Genomic DNA, 19,165 nt, shown 5'->3' with positions numbered 1-19,165 from the left:
AAAACCTGTCAGCGAGAGGCTGGTGAGGCACACAGCTGTGGGCAGGGAATGAGGCGACACAACTGCTGTACTCTGACATCAGTCAACAATATGGCGTGGACACCCTACAGGCCCTCTGAAAAACTCAATATCTAGCGCTTGAGAGGGCCCGCATTTGAATGCCTGCTTCAGACATACTCAGAGAAGTAGCTGCAGCAGAGGACCCTAAGAGTGGCTAGCTGTGTAAAAAAAACACGTGCCCTGTTACCACTCCATTCACTCTCTCTGGCCTGGAAGAAAGAAGGGAGAATTAGAATCTTCAGAACCAGACTCTGGTCTCTAATCCCTTCAACCACTCAAAAAGTGAGGATCCCAGTTTATGCCTGAATTGGGATTACAGTTTCAAACAATACTGAATTTTACTAAATAAGTGACCTCCAAGTTGTTGAATATGATAAACATATACTTAAGAGACAGGAAAAAGATTGACAAAGCCAGGTGAAAGCCACTGTGAGAGCAAATAAACTTGCTTAATATGTATAACTCCTGACTTGAGAGAATCCTCAATAAACTGGTGACATGCTCTCCTCCAGAGTAAAAGACAGTCAGTGGAGGAAGTAACAGACATGGCCTCTGGCCTGGTCACTTGCAAATTCCATAAACAAAGTTAAGAGTTATTAGGATCTACCTTGCTGGTACTTTGAAGGTAAGGGCATGGAAGAATCACGCTGCATATTACCTTCAAATTCTCTTATTTTAGAGAACTGGTTTAGACAAGTTGACCCAGCAACTCCTTGATTGTAATTAGTCAAGTTTTCTTAATAGCAATTTCAATCAAAATAGTGATTTTATAATAGCAATGATGATTAAGACGAAATGGTTGCAGTCAACATTAGTATTTTTACACAAACATCAAATCCTTTTGATGAGAAAGATAAAAAGAAAGTCAGACATTGGCTGCTACCCCTCTTCTCCCTGCCCCACACTCTTTCTCTTCCCAGAGCATCTTCCTCAAGGAGGGGTCTAAGCAGGGATCAGCAATATAACAGAGGGGCTTGGTGACTTTCTTTGCACTTCCTTATCCAGGACAAAGAGGTCTGAGGCCCAGCCCTGTCACTAATTAGCTATATAACTTTGGGCAGGGCAGGGCAAGGTGGGGGTGGGGTTGGAGTAGACATCTACAGAAGGATTAAATGTTACGATTCTAGGAGCATCCACAAATCCCCTCTGCTTTCTATTTAATCTCTCCATCATCTGACATTACTTCATAGAGAAGCCTATTTATTTGACAGTTGCTTTTGATGCTCTAAGTAGATCAATGCAACAGTGTACCCAACATACATGCAATCAATCAGGATTTTATTTTCTAGAAATCTGCGTTAAGACAAAGCCTTCATCATTGCACAGTGTTTCTAAGTGTGTTTTCCTTCTTCAGTAAATGTCTAGGTTATTCTTCAGTTCTCCAATAAAGATCTTTGGGAGCCAAAGATCTGGGTTTGAATCCTCATTGTCCCCTTTATTACAAAGTGACCTTGGACACCAATTACTGGGCGAGCCTGTAAAATGGGGATAACAATGGAGCATACTTCATAAGTTCTTCGAGGATTGATGAATACACGCAAAACAAAGTGCTTAAAACAGTGCTTGGCATAACAGATGTGAACCATTATTTTATTATTTTATGGGAGACTGAGTTTAGTCTGCAGGCAGCCTTATGGGTATCATATAGAAGGCTGTGCTTGGGGTTTAATGTGCTGTGATTGCTGCTCTTTGATTTTGTGTTCTGTAAGTGAAGTCTGATAGGATGTGGAGCATACGTAGAGGAGAGGGGGCTTGGCTATAGTGCAGTCCCCTCCTCTCAGGGTAAGTTCTCCACTGTCTGCTCTGCCATCCCCTATGCATCACCTCCCACTGGCTCCTCCCTCTGCCCTCCTTCCCAGTGAATGTTGCTGCTCTCTGCCCATTCTGAACCTGGATATGGATGTGAGAAGGGTCAGGGTTGGCAGGCACCCTATGGCATCTTGAGGTGGGGCATGGAAGCAGCTGTCCTGCCCAGGGTTGGCAGTGCCTCAGAGCATTCTGTGGGCACTGGGCAGGGGCAAGCTTCCTGCCCACCTCTGATCCAGGTACCTGTCATGTTCAAGGTTGCAATACCCATCCAGCCTGGGTTGGAGCAGTGGGGCTGTGGAAGGGGGAGATGCCTGGCTTGGCTTCCCTGACTCTGGCCAAGGCACAGAGTATCAGCCTAGCTGCTGGCAGGAGGGGAAAAGTGACATTTGATGGACTGCTTGTTTCCCGAGTCTTAGGGTGAGACCCTCAGGGGCCGGTGAGAGTCTGGTCTCTGAGAGAATCTATGTGCCTGAAGGAGCATGACCTGAATTAGCAAATAAAAACACCACTACCAATTAAGAGGCCATGGAAGAAAGGAAAAGGCTTCATATTTTAGTACTTTTAATGCACTTTTTCTGTCTTATTTTGAACAAGGGGCCTCACATTTTCATTTTCACTGAGCCCCTCAAATTATGCAGCCTGTCCTGCTGGCAAGACTCACCTTCTTCCACAAGAAGCTTTTAAACAGGCACTCTTTTTGAGAAGTCACAGGTGATAGGTTATTGAAGTATCTGAATACAGACAACGGTGATCATGAACATCATATAGAAATTAAAAAATGAATGACTCCAATAATTTTTCTAAATAAAAACACTCAGAGTAGTTCACTATTTCCAAGACTACAATTCCCTTCACTCCGTGCAGTAGAAATCACACATTGCCTCTATCCCGAATTCTCAGGTCTTAATCATTAGCTCTTTGGACAAAAGAATAAACATTAAAAACAAACAAAAACAAACAATGTTTTAAGTTTCCTTGTGGGAGGTCTTCTCTTACTTCCAATGATTGACCTGGATAAGTGCGCTGTTTATCTGAGGAACATTTCAGTTACTTAAATATTTGAAATACTATGTATGTTTATGTCATAATAATGATAAATTACGGTGAAATTATAATTTTTCACCCAAAATTTGAATCAGTGATATTTTCCATGACAACACATTGTGGGAGCTGCTGGTAATGGGGCTGAAGGGCGAAAAACAGCAGTGAGGGAGGCGGTGAAGAGGGCCCTGAGGAGCACGTAGCAAAGGTAAAGTCAGCATTAGAACAGTTAGGAAGTCTGACAATTATTTAAGTTATAAAGGCTGAAAGGTCAAGCCTTGATAAGAGCACACTAATATAAGGTAAAGTACCATGGGTCATCTGAATTGCAAACGTATTTTTAGTTTGGTCAACATTTTGGTGTTTTCATTTCAATATTATCCTCAATGGAACCATTTCACCTGAGAAATGATTCCCTCATTTATATTTTCTGATTGATTAATGTCCCTAGGGTGCTGCCAAATTAGAATCTGCTACCCAATGTTCCTTACAACAGGACGTGCCACTGGTTCAAAGGTGTGCTGAGGGGAAGAAGGCGAACCCATTCCAGCTGAGCGGTCGGGAAGCACCATCACGGCTTGAATGGAAAATCAGGAGTTGAGTGTACGGTTTTGGAAAACAGATTTTAAAAAAGTGCCAACATGCTTAAAAGTTCCAACAAACCAAAAGCAGTGTTGTAGTACAGCGCTAATTATATTTGTGCCTGCAACCTATGCTATATACCACAACCATTTTCTTTTTCTTTTCATGGCAACAGGTTAACAGCTACAAGGAAAATCTTGCCCACTGAGATCAAAAGGAACTTATTGGCACAAGGCTTATTGGCATGAGACTGGACTTACACCTGCTGACATGTCAAAACCTTGAAACAGAAATTTCAGAACTTCCTCATGAGCCCTGAAGGCAAGTCATTGACTTCATACTAGCTCAGAAGTACCTCTTTCCAGGGACAGCACTCAACCATGCAAACAACAAAACTGGGCAAACAAAGCCTGAATATGTGCTTGGAAGTGAAAGTCTTAAGCCACACAAACTATGAGTCTGCTTCCAAAGCTGTGAGATTTCAGATTAAAATCCAAGACTATATACAAAATAGGGAGTAAGAAGTTTACTGAGTAGCAATTTTGACTGATGAGCAGCATAAGCATGGAGTACTAGCCCCCATTCCTGTCCCATGATCACAAACTCCCTTCGCCTGGCTTCTCAGGCTGGGCGAGGGAGCCAGGGGAACATGATTTCATTCCATCTGGTCCTTGGCACTTATCTTCTTTTTGGTTTATCTTGCAGTGAAAACCTGCTCATGCCCTGGTGTCCTCTCCAAGTTTCCTCCCTAGCTTTGCTGCTTATGTTTCTTAAGTGCAAGGGTTCCACACCACATGTCACTGAACACTTAAGAAGGGCATTCAACTCAAACTCTGTTGAAGACCTCAATGGGTTAGTTAGTACTATTCTATGTGAAAGTTTCAGTGAGTCCCAGTTTTACCACAGGACTTCACAAATTCTACAGTTGTGTTCTGGCCAGTTACTCAGTGGTTAAAGTGCCAGACCGGAGGGTTGTGGGTTCGATTTCCAGTCAAGGGCACATACCTGGGTGTGTCTCTCTCTCTCCCCCTCCTCCCTCCCTTCCACTCTCTCTAGTAGTCAATGAAAAAATATCCTCAGGTGAGGATTAAAAAAAAAAATTCTAAAGTTTTACTATTCCCGACCAACTACTTTGCTTAGCAACTGAAAGACACTTTCATTCCTTTTATCGTTTTTTCTGGTCTGACTGGAGCCCAAGAGTGCTGGAATGGATGCCTGCATCAGCGGGTTACCACTTTATACAATTCAAGCAAAACAACTTGAAAAAGTGCCAAACTATTTCGGGATTGGGCAGACAATAGTGACCTTTCATGATTCCATGAATAATGTAAGCAGGGAACATATTGCTGAGGTCAAAGAAAAAAAAATTAAAGTAATTGCCTAAACAGAAAAAGTAGGTGTAAGATTTTAGCAGAGCAAGCATTTGAAAATGGAGATCATACTGTTTACTCAGAAATTTTACAATTTCGGATTTTCCAGTGGCAAAATGGTGTTAATTACAATTATTTGTTTCGAAGATCTCTGACTTGGCAGTCACAGAACTGTGCTGAGGTTTTGTGCTTAACTCTTTTCTCCTGCTTTCTGTTTTACCAAGTTATTATCCAATTACTTGAATAAAAATAGGTGATATAGTAGTCAGTTACTTACTTCCCTTCATTAAAATGGTGTCAGAACTTTTAATGAAGAAAATGTCTTTAAAAATTCCACATTTTTAAGGTCATTCTAGTACTTGTGTAGTGGTATTTCAAACATATAGAAAAATTGATGATTTTTTTTGTTGAGAATACACACCACCTTAAAGTGTGCAATTAACCTTTTTCAATACTTGTTTTATCAACTCTCTTACATCTATCATCCACTAATTCATCTTAATTTTTGGTGAATTTCAAAGCAAGTTGCAGACATCAAAACACTTTATCTTTAACCACTTTGGCATGCATATAATTAATTAGAATTCAATATTTGTTTATAATTGTTTTTTTAAAAAAGATTTATTGTGATATAATTCACTTATTGTACAATTCATCTGTATGGCTCTTTTATTTTATTTTTTTTGCTTTATTACTGAATTTATTGGAGTGATGTTGGCTAGTAAAATTACATGTTTCAGGTATACAGTTCTATAACACATCATTTGTATATTGTACTGTGTTCAACCACACCAAGTCAAATCTCCTTCTATCATCATTTATCCCCCTTATATCATCACCCCCCCTTTCCCGCTGGTAATCACTATACTCTTGTCTGTGTCTATGAGTTTTTTTGGCTTAATCCCTTCACCATTTTCACTCTGCCCTAACATCCCTCCCCTCTGACATCTGTCAGTCTGTTCTCTGAGTCTGTTTCTATTTTGTTTATTAGTTTATTTTGTTCATTAGATTCCACATATGGGTGAAATTCCACATATAGTACATGTCTTTCTCTGTGTATGGTTCTTTTATACATTAAACCTTTTAGTGGAGAAAATATGGAACATTTTTTCCTTTGTCATTGTTATATGTGTCAGAAAACGTTTGTGGCTTTCAGATTTTAAGCTGATAAACATATAGAGCAACAAGTTGAAAAAAACTACAGATCCTTCTCTTAACACTATTATAAATGAGAAATTTCATTTCTAGAATAGATAACATAATTATAAACCTCAACTTCAAAACAAACACTCTTAAAATGTGTACAGAACCAAAGACCCCAAAAGCAAAAAAAGCCTTGAGAAAGAAGAGCAAAGCTGAAGGCATGACATGCCCTGATTTCAAACTACATTACAAAGCTAAAGTAATCAAGACACTATCATATCGGCATTTTAAAAAGACACATAGATGGAATAGAATCAAGATCCCAGAAATAAACTCATCTATATATGATTAGTTACTTTTTGACAAAGGAGCCAAGAATATGCAATGGGAAAAGAATAGCCTTTTCAATAAACTGGGAAAACTGGGCAGCAACATAAAAAAGAATGAAACTGGATCACTGTATTATACCAGACACAAAACTCAACTCAAAATGAATTAAAGACTTGAACATAAGACTTAAACCATAAAACCTAGAAGAAAACATAGCAACTTCATATTAGTCTAGGCAACATTTTCTTTTGGATTTCACATCCAAAGCAAAGGCAACAAAAACAAAATTAAACAAGTGGAACTACATCTAACTAAATAGCTTCTATACAGCAAAGGACATCATCCAAAAAATGAAAAGACAATCTAAAAAAAATGGGAGAAAATATTTATAAATCATATATCTGATAAGGGGTTAATATCCAAAATAATTGAAGAACACATACAACTTAATAATAAATAAATAAATAAATAAATAAATAAGAATCTGATTAAAAAATGGGCAGGGGAACTGAATAGACATTTTTCCAAAGGAGGCATAAAAAAGGCCAACAGGTACATGAAAAGGTACTAATATTACTAATTACCAGGAAATTGCAAATCAAAACCACCATGAGAAATCACCTCAGACTTCTTAGGAATGACTATCATAAAAAACACGAGAGATAACCAATGTTGGTAAAGATGTGGAGAAAAGGGAACTGTAGTGTTCTGTTGATGGACAGGATTATGTCTCATACTAGTACTTGTTTGTTTATTCCATAATACTCTGAATGCCTTAATCTTTTTTTATTTTTTAAAAATCCGCACCTAAAAATGAGAGGAGAGAGAGAGAGAGAGAGAGAGAGAGAGAGAGAGAGAGAGAGACTGATCGGTTGCTGACTGGGAATTGAACCTGAAACCCAGGTATGTGCCCTGACTGGGAATCGAAATGGCAACCTTTTGGTGTACAGGACAACACTTACCCAACTGAGCCACTCTGGCTGGCCAGGCTGAATGCCTTAATCTTAGCCAATACGAAAAAATATGTTTCTTGATAGATGGATACAACTGACATTTCATAGAATTTAGCAAGGTGTAATATGAAGACTTTGGGCTTGCTCATTAACTGTGTCTTCTGGGAAGTTTAACCTAAAGTCTTCCAGCCTCAGCTTCCTTATCATTAAAAGGAAGAAATATACTCAATTGGGTGTTAAAGATTAAATGGTAATAATACATCCAAAATATTTATAATAGTGCCTGCCACATAATAAGTTCCCCCCAAATGCTAGCTGCTTACTCCCTTCTTTGAAACACATTTTTTGGGCCATGTCCACAATGACGAATTTTAGTATACAATTTTGTACAAATGCTTATACTTGGTGCAACTGTTGTGATTTATAGTATTTAGTCTAATTTCTCTTTTTTCTTTTCCTCAAGGTCAGCTGAAATGATACATTTTAGTTTCTTCTGAAGCAGATAAAAAGTTCCTTTCTGAGCCAATGAAGTAGTTCTGTCTCTATGGTCTATCAAAGCAGTCACTGAGGAGCAGATATGAAAGAAATGTTAAGGTAGGCAAAACAGTGGTCCCTCAAAGATGTTTGCATCCTAATCCCTGCAACCTGTAATATGTTTATGCATATCACAAAGGGGAATTATCCAGATTTATCCCAGTGGGCCCAATATAATCATAAGGGTCCCTAAAAGTGAAAGAGGGTAAGAGAGAACCTGAGAACTTATATGCTCACTAGAGGCCCGGTGCATGGATTTGTGCACTGTTTGGGGGGCGTGGCCTGCAGGGATCAGCCCGCTGTGGGAGTGTCGCTCATCCTGGTCAGCTGAGCGGCTGTGGACCTGCCCTCTGAGCGGCTGCTCCCACTGTGGGAGCGCTGCTAATCCTGGTCAGCAGAGCGCATTGAGTGTCTGCCCCCTGGTGGTTAGTGAGTGTCATAGCCTGTGTTGAGTGTCTGCCCCCTGGTGGTCAGTGAGTGTCATAGTGACTGGTTGACCAGTTGTTCTGGTCGTTCCGCTGTTTGGTCGCTGGAGATATATATATATATATATATATATATATATATATATATATATATATCTCCATCCCGTGGACACAGACAATAGCGTGGTGAAGACCTGGGATGGGGAAGGGGCTGGGTAAAGGGGAGCAAAATGGGGTGGGGGTGGGTGTGGATAGGGGATATCTGTAATACTGCCAAAAATAAAAAAATATATATATATTTAAAAAAGAGAGAGATAACCTGAGAGGTGGAAGTTTAACAAAGACTCAGCCCAACATTGCTGGTTCTGAAGATGAAGAATGGGGTCACCAGCCAAGGAATGCAGCTTGCATCTAGAAGTTGGGAAAGGCAAGGAAAGGGATCCTCCTCTAGAGTCTCCAGAAGGAACTCAGCCTTGCTGACCCCTCGATTTTAGCCCCATAAGACTTTTTGATTTTTGTCCTCCAGAACTGTAAGACAAATGTGTATTGTTTAAGCCACAAAGTCTGTGGTAATTAGTTACAGCAGCAATGAGAGACTAACACTGTATGTAAATAATACTACAAATTTATAATTGTGCAAAAACAAATATATTATGGTTTCAAAAAACTTTCAAGTGACCGTATGAATAACAAAAGTGATATTTCTCTTGATTATGTGGACATAAAAGTCAAGTAACATGTAATATAGTAAAATGTAACATTACAGGTTTATTACTAACATTTGTTTTTTTTTTAAATGTTAACACTTCATGGTGTTTCTTTTTTTTTTTTTTAATATATTTTATTGATTTTTTACAGAGAGGAAGGGAGAGAGATAGAGAGTTAGAAACATCGATGAGAGAGAAACATCGATCAGCCGCCTCCTGCACATCTCCTACTGGGGGTGTGCCTGCCACCCAGGTACATGCCCTTGACCGGAATCGAACCTGGGACCCTTCAGTCCGCAGGCCGACGCTCTATCCACTGAGCCAAACCGGTTTCGGCACTAACATTTGTTTTTAATTAGCTGGTCAGAGACAAAATATTTCTTTACAATTTATTCTTTAGTCACTAGAAATGTCCTATTTGTGCACATGATCAGAGACTAGGAAAGAATTTTAATTACAACAGATGAGATTTTTGTTTGTACAAAGAAAAGGTATTTTTCAGCCTGCTGGCGTGGCTCAGTGGTTGAGCACTGATCTATGAACCAGGAGGTCACAGTTCAATTCCTGATCAGGCCATATGCTCTGGTTGTGGTCTTGATCCCCATCCTATGTGGGGCATACAGGAGGCAGCTGATCAATGATTCTCTCTCATCATTGATGTTTCTATCTCTTTCTCCCTCTCCCTTCCTCTCTGAAATCAATAAAAATCTATTTTAAAAAAAAAGTAAAAAAAAAAAAGGTATGTCTGATGCTGTCACTCTAAAATACTTCTTTGACTAGTTAATACTAAAATGTATTGCCTGGCTCTCAAATCCCTCCATCTTACCAAAGTTAACTACTTAAATATATATAAAAACACTAAACTCTAATCATGCCATATGATCAACTATACTATCAACAGATTCTGCTCATTGCTAAATCTTCTCTATGGCATCTCTGCCCCACCTGGAATGCTCTTTCTCTTCTCTGCTTATTCAGCACAAATTAATTTTCTCTTACTAGCCACAGCACTCATATTCTCTAACTGCAGTTTAGCTTCTATAATTGCACATTATTCTCTACTAAAGGCCCGGTACACAGGATTCGTGCACTGGTGGGGGGGTGTGGCATGTGGGGATCGGCCTGCTGTGGGAGAGCTGCTCATCCTACTCAGCTGAGCGGCTGTGGACCTGCCCTCTGAGTGGCTGCTCCCGCTGTGGGAGAGCACTGCTCCTATGTTGAGCATCTGCCCCCTGGTGGTCAGTGCACACCATAGCAACTGGTTGACTGGTCTTTCTGGTAGTTGTGCTGTTTGGTTGTTGGGCTTTTATTATATAGGATTACTTGCATGTTATTATTATTTCAGGTTGTATGTTTTGCTTCCCTGTTAGCTCCTTGATGATTGATGATGGCTGATGGGTACACAGGCATTCATTATACTAGTCTTTACTTTTGTATATGTTTGAAATTTTATAATACGTTAAAAAAAAGACTATCTGTAAGGCATTCTTTCAAGTCCTAGCACTGTAAGATTGGTTAAGTTGGTTCATTTCTAAACTTATACCTCTTTTGGTTGAAGAAACAGGATAGAAAATAAAGGTACAATGCTATGCTCAAAGGCTCATGGCCTATCCAATATAACAGTAGATTTCTATAAATTAGTGTACATTATTCAAGATAAAACTTTGACTACTGCTCTGTGGAAAGAAGCACACATAATTCAACTCACTGGTTAATAATTTATATAATCTTAGAAACCTTTGCTTTAACGTTATTGATATAAGATTCCTTGTTAGCATAATTCTGGCAAGAAATGATTGAGGCAGGTTTTCATCAACATTTAATAAAGACAAAGTTAGAATCAACAGTAAAACTTACTATTGCTAGTTTATACTATACAGTATTAACAACACAAAATGTTAATTAATTTCTAATTCTCTATTCTATTATTTAGATTTCATAAAGGTTGATTGGATTTGATCCATCATTTTACGGAAAATTAATTATTTCAAATACATGCACCACTTTATGCAACCTGCCTGATTTGCATTGAGGAAAATTCAGCAGAAGTAATTGAGGCACAAGCAAATACTGGCACTGACTGAACTCAATTTTCATTCCAAATTTCTGCAAAATCCCAAGGCACAGCAATATCAGATGCAAGGGGGAAAATAAACAAAAGCAATGTGAAAAGGGAACATGAAGAGAGAATATTACAAGAATCAGAGAACAAAGGGATTGCAAAACTATTTTAGTGCCATAGATGAGCAGTGAGGGCTTCATTCAGGCAAGGTGGAATAAGATATCATATGGCATCCTGACAATTGATGTCTTCATTTAAATGTAAGAATTTACATTCTAATTAGAAAGAATTTACATCTTAATCAGAGGCAGCTGTATTATCTTGTTACTGGTTTTTTCAAAGGTAATGAACTAAAGTACTGCTGTGCTTTTTCAACCAGAAACTAAATAGACAGCATCCAGTATTATTTTATAGCTTACCTGCTGTAAGCTGTTATTAATATTTTCAAAGATTAAATCTCTAACTAAAATCTTCAGAATGAAGGTTGTATTTGACATCACTAGAGTAGTATGATAAAGACTTATTTAAAGTATTTAAACAAATCCTTTTCTAACTTGTGTTTTAAATGCACTTATTTATCAAGCTAATAGAAGCCCCTTATGATTTATTAATATAATATTGTTTTCATTTGGGAGGATGTAGAACAGCTATTAAAGCAGATATGTATCATATTCTGGTGAAATCCACTTGTTCTTAAATTTACATTTACATGTACTAAATACAAAATTTTACCATTTAAAGTGTATGGTTTTTTTCCTATGACATTTAACAGGGAAAGATAACAAATATGTGTAACAGAATACTATTTTGCTTGTTTTATGCTATTTTGTTACTACCACATTAATAAAGTTTAAATTAATCTTTCTCAGATACACACAATTCTGATGGTGCCCAGGAATGCTAGTTAGTGAAATTAAAGGCAATAATACATTCAAATTCATACTTTTCTATTATTCTAGGTTTTTCATGATGATGGCAGCTAGACTTAGGTATTGGTAGTTAGTGATATCTTTGCAAAATCAAGCCATCCGTCATATGAGAATCAGCATGAGCTCACTGACCCATGGCTAAGAAGAAATTGGGCTTGGCCTAAAAGAAATCAAGCAGGAGAAAATTACAAGTGTTAATAAAAATGTAAAATGCCACCTTTGTCCCTAGCACTGTGCATCTTTAGGTTATGGATACTTATTTTCATCAGCTGCATCATTAATATGAATTTGCAATATGAGGCAGTTTTTAATTTGTAGGTTTATGATTTAATTCATTATGTGTTTTTTTTTATTAAAGTGAAGAGAAAGAAAATAATAAAGACCAAAGTTATAGCTACCAGTCTATTAAATAAATGGCCGATGTGGTTGATTCAGTCAAAATATTTGATTTAAAAAATTACAGAGAGTATAGAATAATTTTGAGATACATACTTATCTTTATCATCATATTGATGTTCTGGATCTGTACATATAAAAGAAACACAGGTCACATACATATGTGCTATAGTTTAAGAAAAGGATAACAGAATCATTCCAGGTAGATAAAATGAGATGCAATTAATTTCAAGGTGGCATTTAACTAACCTAGGCCACCTTGATGACAAAGAGGAGATAATTATTAGTTCATTGGTGCTTTTTCTTGTATTTCCACTAAAAACATTTTATAGAGGAAATGACTCAGATGGGCCTGCCTGAATTACTGGCTCTGAAAGATGGCTTTACTAGTATATTGCTGTTAGAAGCTGTCAGCCCACTTTTGAAAGGTTTATTTGCCTATAGTTATTCTGTGTATGATTTGTTATGAGGGCACCTAATATTTCCCACATGGTACACACAGTGCCTTCATTTTCAAAAGTATCCCAGATAAAGTTTGTGATTATCCCTAGGTATAGTGGAATCTGTTTTCTTTCTCATAAAGAATATCTTTTTTTAAAAAGTACATCTTCCTTTTTATATTTATGTATGGTTTGAGTGTAATATCCCAGAGTGTTGTATCTGCCCTTTCCAGTTTTCTACTTGGTTCATGTTTACTCTAACCATAAACATTCATATTCAATGTAAGAGTATAATAAAACATAACATACGACTCCTCTCGCTCTATTGTTTGTTCCCTTATCACTTTGGGCTTCGATTACCGCAATTGTTTCCTAAATAGACTTCTTGCTTATAGTTACCTCCATCTAGTTCCTCTTTCATTGAACTGATAGTCCAAAGTCACCGGTTCTAGGCTGCCCTATTAAGCTCTGTTAGTTACATGATATAGAAAAGATATAGATTCTGTCACTGTCTGGGTCTTATTTTTCTTATCTGTAAAATGAAGAGGTGTGAAAAGCTTATTTTAATGATCTCTTTTTACCTAAAATTAAATGGCTCCTTTCTTACTCACTGTGTCTGTCTACTCATTGTGTTTCAGTTATTTCATGCCTATTAACCTGAAATGCATTTTTCACACTGTCCACCCAAATCCTACTCATTTTTCAAGATCCATTTCAAATGTCATCTTCTCCACAATGCTGCTTTGCTAATGCTGGCCAACAATAACTTATTCTCTTTAAGTCATACATTCAACAAATATTTAGTGAGTCCCTACTCTGCATCAGGGTACTGGGACTGCAAGAAATTTATGAGAGAAACATGGCCCATGCACTAAAAGAGCTTACAGTATAGTGGGAAAGATAAGAAGCTACTAACAAAGATTGTGATAAGTATAAGGAAGGCTGAGGGAGTGTGCACATGTACATTATTTATATAGTATAATCAGAGAAGGCTTCTTTCTTATAGTATTCTTTGTACATAGAAACAACTAATAATTTAATCCTTTATTATCTTAAGATGATATTTGACTTATTTTGTGTGTAAATTTTGCTTTCCAAACTAGATTGCAGTAACAATGATAGTTATTGTTGTAACTGAGGATATAAGATGTGCCAATTATTGTACTGGACAATTCACATGTATTTTATCATTTCATCCTTAGAACAGAGTAGGTATACTCATCATTATTACGTTTTACTCAAGATGAGGAAAAAATCAGACAGTGAGTGGCAAGGCTGGGACTAACATCTATGTCTGAAATGCACTCCTTCTTGGAGACAAGGATCATATTTAGAGAGTTTGAGTATCAGTTGTTTGCATGTAACAGGCAGTTAACTCATAACACTTTACTTGGTTCTTTCAGTAGATGTTACATTTTCTGGAGGCAATTTCCAGTTCTGAGCATAAACTTAATTGGCCTCTAAAGCTTTTCTTTTCTTTTTAAGATATTCTTATTGATTTCAGAGAAGAAAGGAGAGGGAGAGAGAAACACCAATGAGAGAGAATCTTTGGTTGGCTGCCTCCTGCACACCCCTTACTGGGGATCAAGCCCATGTGCCCTAACCAGGAATCAAACCATGACCTCCTGGTTCATAGGTCAACACTCCATCACTGAGCCACTCTGGCCAGGCTCAAAGATTTTCCTCAAAGGTAGAGACCTTTGTATTGAAAATACTGGGCAAAGGAATTTCTCATCTAGTTTCTAACAGTTTTTGATCACCTTATTCCTAACTGGAACCAAATTAGGTATGCATAATGTTTTCCTGTTAAGAACACGTGAATCTCATACCAGCAATTGTCTATTTTAAGTTTATACTCTTTTGCTCATTATTTTGACTCAAAAACTAAAAATAGTCAATGGTAAGGATGTATAGATAGGAGAATTGTTGCACACACAGTAGGAAATTTAATAAAATCAATTAATGAAGGAAACCTTTCACAAAGTTGAGTTAGATCTTAGGCATGGTTAATCTAAAAGAGCAGCTTAAAGAAAAAAGTATATTTGATTCAGAATACACTTGAGCATTATTTTTTGTTGTGGCTTTCCCACTGCTGGCAAAAATGAGCATTTCTGAGGGCACTGTATTGACATATGAGTTCAAATCAGAGCTTAAAAAAGCACCAGTTTATAAATTTGTTGTCTTTCACCTTTACTTGAATGAATTGGTAGCTTTTCTCTTCTAGATCCAGCCAGGTTATAGTAAATGAGTGTTCTATTTACTTAGCTTTATTGAGACATAACTGATGTACAAAAAATGCACACATTTACTGTATAGGGTGGGGCAAAAGTAGATTTACAATAGTTCATATGGAAAAGAATACAATAATTAATAAGTAATAATATAAGAATAAACTGTTTTGTGTACTCACAACTATAAGCCTACTTAAAAAAATGTATTTTTATTGATTTCAGAGAGGAAGGCAGAGGGAGAGAGATATAGAAACATCATTGGTGAGAGAGAATCATTGATTGGCTGCCTCTTGCATGCCTCCCACTGGGGACTGAGCATGAATCTGGGGCATGTGCCCTTGATCAGAATCAAACCTGGGACCCTTCAGTCCTCAGGCCGACACTCTATCCACTGAGAAAAACCAGCTAGGGCAATAAGTCTACTTTTGCTGAACACTATATACATGTTGGTAAGTTTATATATATGCATATACCCATGATACCATCACCACAAGCAATAAACATACCCATCACCTCCAAAAATTTCCTTGTGTTCTTTCATGTTTATTTATTTTTTGGTGGTAAGAACACTTAATATGCAATCTATCCTGAATATATAACTTATTCATCTTGTATACCAGAAACTTTATATCCACTGAGCTACTATTCCCCACTTCTCCCACTCCCTGGATTCTCGCAAGGACCATTCTATTATCTGCTTCTATGAGTTTCACTATTTTGGATCCCTTACAAGATATTTATATGAAGAGGTTCTTAGTTAAGAAAATTATATGACATTGTCAATAAAAATTTGAAATCTTCATTGCAGATAAACTGAAATGTGGTTAATACACACATGTAGATAACTGAGAACTGGCTTTTAAAATTATGCCTTGAAGTGCACACTGCTAAACTTTAATATACAAATAGGAATTTACTACATTAAAAGACTGAAGAACAAAAATAAAATCAGAAAAAACACTCAATGTCTCTTTATAAGCTAGAAAATAGATAAAAGTATCTTTTAACTAAAAAATAAGACCTATCAAATATCTGAAACAAATTTATTCTTTTAATGGTAAAACAAAATACAGGAACAAATATTTCACCAGTAAATTTAACATATACTGTGAGTCCTGAACAATGCAATTGGATAATAAAAAGAAATAAAATGTATAAATAACAGAAAGGGAGAGACAAATGATCATTATTTGTAGAGAACATGATCATCCACTTGGATTTTATAGGTGAACAGTTTTTCACTGAAGTGAGAAACTATTAGCATTAGTGCGATGACTCAATAAAGTGGATGTACACAAGATCAACATTTAAGCATCAATACAAAAATGTATTGAAACAAAAAAAGAATCCCATTCACAACAGATAGAAATAAAACCCTCACAAAATATTTAGAAAGTAAATCTAATATGAAATGCACAAGACTATGCATTCCTTTTCACATTTATGTACTGAATAGGAGATGGGACTACAAAGATTAAGAAAATAAATAAATGACAAACTCATGGTGTCTGTCCTTACAGAGTTTATAAAGTATAGTGGGTGAAAAACTTCAAAGAATTTACCAGTAAATATAAAAATAATGAACCAATAAGTGCTATGAAGAAGTACATGGTGCCTTGAGGATATAAGAGGAGAAATTAATTTAGTGAGAGAGGTTGTGGAAGGTTTCCCTGTGGGAGAAATTATTCTGGAGCCCCAGAAAGCATTATCTAGGTGGCGAATGGGGGGCGGTGGGGTGGAGAATGGAAAAGGTATTCTAGGAAGACTCAGAATCAAGTGTAAAGACCTTGTGGCAAAAGAGAACAATGCCATTTTAAGGAATTAAAACTAAACAAATAAAAGGATATGTGGTAGGCTGTATAATGCCCTTGCTTACCTGCAAGATGCCCATGTCCTTAATCCCTAGCACTTGTGAATATGTTATGGAGGGTGAAAGGGACTTTTCAGATGGGATTAAGTTAAGGATCCTGAGACTAGGAGATGGTCCCAGACCCAATGTAATCACAAGAATCCTTATGAGAGGAAGGCAGAAGTGTCAAATTCATAGAGAAGGTGATGTGATGATGGAAGTAGAGGCTGGAGTGACCACCCAGAAGCCAAGGAAAGCTGGCAGTCTCTAGAACTAGTAAAGGCAAGATATGGATTCTCCTCCAGAGCCTTCAGAAGAAACTAGCCTTACAGATACTTTGAGTTTTATTCTATTAAGACTGACTTTGGACTTCTGATCTCTAAAACTATAACATAAATTTGGGTTATTTTAAATAATAAAATTTATGCTTATTTGGTACAGCAGCAATAAGAAACTCATACAGATTTAATATAATTTAAAGAAAGTATCAACTATCAAAGTAGAATTGATCAATTTTTACCATGAAATTATATGGCATATATGAATCATAGAATAAATAAAATACAGTGTATCTATTTCAAACAGATACACTGTAGAAGAAACTTTCTACAGAATAAAGGGAAGTTTAATAGTGAGTCCATTAAAATTCTCACATTTATGACTTAAAAAGATGATTCAATATTTGTTGTATTTAAAAGCTTATTTTCAATAGATTATACCTGCTAAAATAAAGACTTTGACCAGTTGCTATCTTCAGTTGAATATCAAGGATATTAGACAGTATTCCTACTAACATGACTTATAAGGTTTATTTCATACCTGTACTGGTATATACATGAAATTATGTATATTGGTATTAAATACTATGTTACATAAAGAAATACATCATTCAGAAAATTTAAAATGTAGGGTGTCAAACATTTGTAAGGTTTAAACACCAGAAAGATTAATTTAATACCTATCTCTTACCTTTAGAGAAATTACTAAATATTTTCATAATGGTACCCTATTTTTTCCTTTGAAAAAATGAAATTAAAAAATGACATAGCCACATTATTACTTATTAAGAAATATAATAACTACACTATGATTACAGAGAAATTTTAACATCTGTAATATTGTTTTTGAGAAATGATTAAAATGTCAAATAGATTCTGAATCTGCATATTTCAAGTCTGTATAGCAATAATTTTTACGTCTATAGTTTCCAGATAAATTAAATATAAGCACATCATATGATGACTTCGACAGTCTTAATTTTTAGGTATCAGAAAATAAACTTTATGTCATATATCATTGTATATTAAACAATTATAGTGCTTTCTTTCATCTAAATTAGAATTTGTTTAAGAAACAAAAACAGTTTTGTGTCTTCTGTTTGAATCAACCACATATGGTTTTTAAGTAGCTGAGAAGTTTTTCTATTTCAAACAGATACAAAAATCTACAACACAAGAACAGGATCTTAAATGTTAAGAGATAATTTGCCTCCAACTAAATGTATTGTTTTTTTGAATACTCTATTACTGTTGTAAGTAGAACAAACACACAGATGGCATGGGCCATAAAAATATAATTAAGCTTTACAGTATTGTTCCTATCAGGTTTCAGAAGTGTGCTTTAGCTTAAGTAAGAGTGCTGGATATGTGATTACATATAATATCCTGAATTTTAAGTTTGTGGATAAATATATAAAAAGGTGGTATATTTAGCTGTTTCATATCATTTCCATTTCACCCCACATTCTTGGCCTTCAGTATCAAATAAGTTGAGAATAATTTTAGGAGAGGGTATATTAATTGAGATTTAAAAAGCAATTGTACTAATTCTTTTTCAATAAGAAAACACTTCGATTTCCTTAAACAATAAACCAATATTTACCACCAGAGATGTCACAGCTTGCTCTAGGGTAACCTAGCTGGGTAACCACAGCCAAAGACATTGAGGAGACAAACTTCTGAGACTCCTTTTTGTCTAATTATTATGCTTTTTGCACAGGGAAACCACTAATATGAGACTCTGCTCTTTTAGTGTCTCATCAAGGTGATGTGCCCCACGTGACCTCAGTCCACTTGTGATGTGAACTGATCACTTGCTCAAGTTGTTAATCAGGTTTCTGTACTGTAAAGTCATAATTCTTCCCTTTGTAACTGACTAGTAGTTTGGAAATACTTTGAGATTCTATCAATATCCTATTCCTCATCAATCCATCAGCTACTGTAGCCTCCATTGACAATTCCTGTCTGAATTGAATACAACTATGATTGTCAAATGATGATTTTCTATTTCATTATTCCTCTAGTT

General features: G+C 36.4%; 1 protein-coding gene across 2 annotated transcripts in view; it reads right to left on the bottom strand.

The window, feature by feature from the left end:
* The window catches only part of ELP4 (elongator acetyltransferase complex subunit 4), a 165,249-nt gene that overhangs the window by 42,243 nt on the left and 103,841 nt on the right, over positions 1–19,165 (bottom strand). Inside the window, exon 10 of one of the 2 annotated variants that reach the window (XM_023756380.1) lies at positions 10,943–12,105. The exons of the other annotated variant lie outside the window; for it this stretch is intronic. Within the exon in view, the coding sequence (XP_023612148.1) occupies positions 12,070–12,105 (36 nt within the window). The 3' untranslated portion in view covers positions 10,943–12,069. Of the gene's footprint in view, positions 1–10,942; positions 12,106–19,165 lie in introns of those variants that run through there. 2 annotated transcript variants of the gene reach the window in all.

This window comes from Myotis lucifugus, unplaced genomic scaffold, assembly GCF_000147115.1.
Source record: "Myotis lucifugus unplaced genomic scaffold, Myoluc2.0 scaffold_92, whole genome shotgun sequence".
In the NCBI taxonomy this organism is placed as follows: domain Eukaryota; kingdom Metazoa; phylum Chordata; class Mammalia; order Chiroptera; family Vespertilionidae; genus Myotis; species Myotis lucifugus.
The sequence above is the reverse complement of the archived record's forward strand: the minus strand, read 5'-3'. Positions and strand labels throughout refer to the sequence as shown.